This window comes from Amphimedon queenslandica, unplaced genomic scaffold, assembly GCF_000090795.2.
Source record: "Amphimedon queenslandica unplaced genomic scaffold, v1.1 AMPQUscaffold_12258, whole genome shotgun sequence".
Classification (NCBI taxonomy): domain Eukaryota; kingdom Metazoa; phylum Porifera; class Demospongiae; order Haplosclerida; family Niphatidae; genus Amphimedon; species Amphimedon queenslandica.
The window spans coordinates 8,301-11,552 of record NW_003547504.1 but is presented as its reverse complement, the minus strand read 5'-3'; the positions used below and the strand labels follow the sequence as shown (position 1 = coordinate 11,552).

The 3,252-nt window shown below is 37.3% G+C and overlaps 1 protein-coding gene across 1 annotated transcript in view; it reads left to right on the top strand.

Annotated features, from left to right (window-relative positions):
• The first annotated feature begins 1,624 nt into the window (after positions 1–1,624).
• Positions 1,625–3,252, top strand: part of LOC100641226 (GTPase Obg-like) — a 2,197-nt gene continuing 569 nt past the window's right edge. The window contains exons 1-3 of the mRNA XM_020004346.1: positions 1,625–1,792; positions 1,924–2,065; positions 2,239–2,708. Of these exons, the coding sequence (XP_019859905.1) occupies positions 1,625–1,792; positions 1,924–2,065; positions 2,239–2,708 (780 nt within the window). The remainder of the gene's footprint in view (positions 1,793–1,923; positions 2,066–2,238; positions 2,709–3,252) is intronic.

Sequence of the window (3,252 nt, the reverse complement as noted above, 5' to 3'; positions counted from 1 at the left end):
AATATCATTTCAAGAAGAAGAAGAGCTGTGGTCTAAAGGAATATTAGGAAGCAGCTCTCCTCAAGTACTATTGGATACTGTCATTTATATGTGTGGGCTATACTTTGCCTTACGAAGTGGGCAGGAGCATCGAGAACTACAATTCGATCAAATAAATATCGAAACAGCATCTAACGGTAGAAAATGTGTCATTTATAGAGAAAATTCATTGAAGAATAATCCAGGAGGATTGAAGCATAGAAAAATTGAGCCAAAAACAGTTCAACATTTTGAAAATAGCACTAACCCATCTCGTTGCTTTGTGTCATTACTACAAAAGTACATCAGTCATGCCCACCCATCGAAGAAAGAAAAAGGAGATGTTTCTATTTGACAGCACTAAGAAAACCAAAAAGTGACATATGGTACTCTAATGTTCCTGTTGGGCATAACACATTATCAAATACTGTTAAAAGAATCTTTGCTGCAGCAGGAATTGATGGTTACAAAACAAACCACTCACTTCGCGTGACTGCTGCTACTAGACTATTTCAAGCTGGTGTTGATGAACAATTAATCATGAAAAGAACAGGTCACAGAAGCACGGATGGTGTACGAATTTATAAGCGTACTTCAGATCAACAAAATGAGGATGTTTCAGCAATATTACAACAAACAAAAACAGCAGTCGTTAATGATGATACCAATTCACTTCATTCTCCGAAACGTCAAAAATTATCTCTAGATGAAGAAAGGCACTTCAGCTTCAATAACTGCAAAAACATCCATATAACAATTCAAAAATAACAATGCTAATAATATTATTGTCAATTAAGTTATTCATTACTAAAATTTCCCAAACTTTGGCAGAAGTATCTAAATAATTTCCCGAAGGTTTCTAAATATTTTCCCGGGGTATTATAAGTGATTTAGACACCTCATATAATGCAATCTGATTGGTCAATTCAAAACAAGCATGGTAGAATAAAAGTAATTTTGATTAATGAGCAATGGGCTATAGATTATGTATGTATACATGTAGTTGTATTGTGTAGAAAGTTTGAGGTAATTCCGACTTCAATTTTTCAAGTTACGGCCTTTAAGAAAATGCCAAAATTTTGAAAACTACCCAAGGCTATAGCCCATGTTTTATCCAAAAAAATGGCTCCAAAATCACTTCAAATTTTTATTACATTTTCTGATACATATTGATATCCTTATGCTGTGTAGAAAGTTTGAGGTGATTCTGACTTCAATTTTTCAAGTTACGGCCATTTTAAGGAAATGCCAAAAGTCCGAAAAATACCCAAGGCTATAGCCCATGGTTTTTTCTAAAAAATAGCTCCAAAATCAACCCAAATTTTTATTACATTTTCTGATACATATTGTTACCCTTACGCTGTGTAGAAAGTTTGAGGTGATTCTGACTTTAATTTTTCAAGTTACGGCCATTTTAAGAAAACACCAAAATTTTGAAAAATACCCAAAGCTATAGCCCATGGTTTTTTTTAAAATGGCTCCGAAATTACCTCAAATTTTTATTACATTTTCTGATACATATTCATGTAGGTACTTATTTTCTTGTTATCATTAGGTTCCAGTGGGCACTGTTATCAGTTCCAATGGTGAAGTCCTTTATGATCTAATGTCTGATGGTAATACCTATACAGCTGCTAGAGGAGGAGTGGGCGGGGCTGGTAACACCTCTTATGCCACACCTACTAATACAGTCCCATACCAGTACACTGAAGGTACTGATGGAGATGAACTGATCATTGAACTGGAATTAAAGACAATAGCTGACATTGGACTGGTATGTATTCTTTTAATTGTAGCTTTACTAAAGTAATAATGTGTCAATTTAATTTAGCATTTCAAAGATCCTTTACTAAATTTACTGAACACAATATTTACCAATTTATTAATTTATTTATTACTCATCAGGTTGGGTTCCCTAATGCTGGTAAATCAACTCTCCTTCGTGTGTTATCTCGGGCTAAATCCAAAGTAGCTGACTATGCATTTACAACCCTCAACCCTCACATTGGGATAATGGACTGGAACCAGTATGAGGAACAGATAGCCAGTTAGTGGTATAGCACATACATGTATATGTACATACAGATAGCTTATGTTTTATTGTGTGTGTTATTAATACAGCAAGGGATCTTTAAACAATCATTAGTCAGAACCAAGCATTATAAAATACTGAATAGTTCAATGGGTTCATATTAATTTCCCTAAATTTTATGTTTTTAGTTGCTGATATTCCTGGGTTGTTACCAGGTGCTCATCGTAACTATGGACTAGGCCACGCCTTCCTCCGACACATTGAGAGGTGCAGTATACTAGTCATTGTACTGAATGTAAGAGAGAAAGAGCCAGGAGAGACTGACAACCATTTACAATCACAAAACAATAAAGAAGAAAGAAATCTTGAAGGAGCTTCTATTAATGTAGAAAGAAGTGAGTTAGAAACTGCAACAACTACTGAACCAGTTAATAGCAGACATAACTCACCCTCACTGTATGGTAAAGGGAAGCTGAATGCTAATGAAGTACTACCATTGGCAGCTCAGTATCAGATACTGCAGGATGAACTAGAGCTGTATAAAGAAGGATTGGTGAATAAAGTGAAGCTGGTAGTTATTAATAAGGTTGACCTGGAGGGAGGGGAGAAGAGTGTGCTGGAGTTTATTAATGATAGTCCTGGACTGGGTCTACCTCTGGTACCTGTATCAGGAATGAAGGAATGGAATATACAGGAACTGAAAGAAGCATTGTATACACTGTACAATAATAATAATAATAATAATCCCAGTTTCTTCGGAAGGATTTGTCCTTTTAGGTGCCCCCGTGGGTCCTGATTCCTTTTGCCAATCAGTAGTTGCTAAGAGAGTTGGCAAAATCAAGTCTCTGATCTCTTTGCTTCCGTCTCTCGAAGACCCCCAATCCGAATTTTCTCTGTTGCGTTCTTGCCTGACATTACCTAAATTCTTGTGTGCTTTGCGAACCTCCCCCCCAGCTGTCCTTCTCCCTGTCTGCCAACAATTTGACTCTGTAGTGTTTGATGCTCTCTCAGACCTCATTGGAGGTTCGGTCTCATCCTGGGCTCGGCTAAAGGCCTCCCTTCCCGTCCGGCTAGGAGGCTTAGGACTTCGACAGGCTGGGGTCCATGCTGCTGCTATTTTTCTTAGCTCTGTTCATGCCTGCAAAGACCTCATTCACTCCTTGTCTGGTCATTCAGTTCCTTCCTCGTACTTTTCTTCAGCC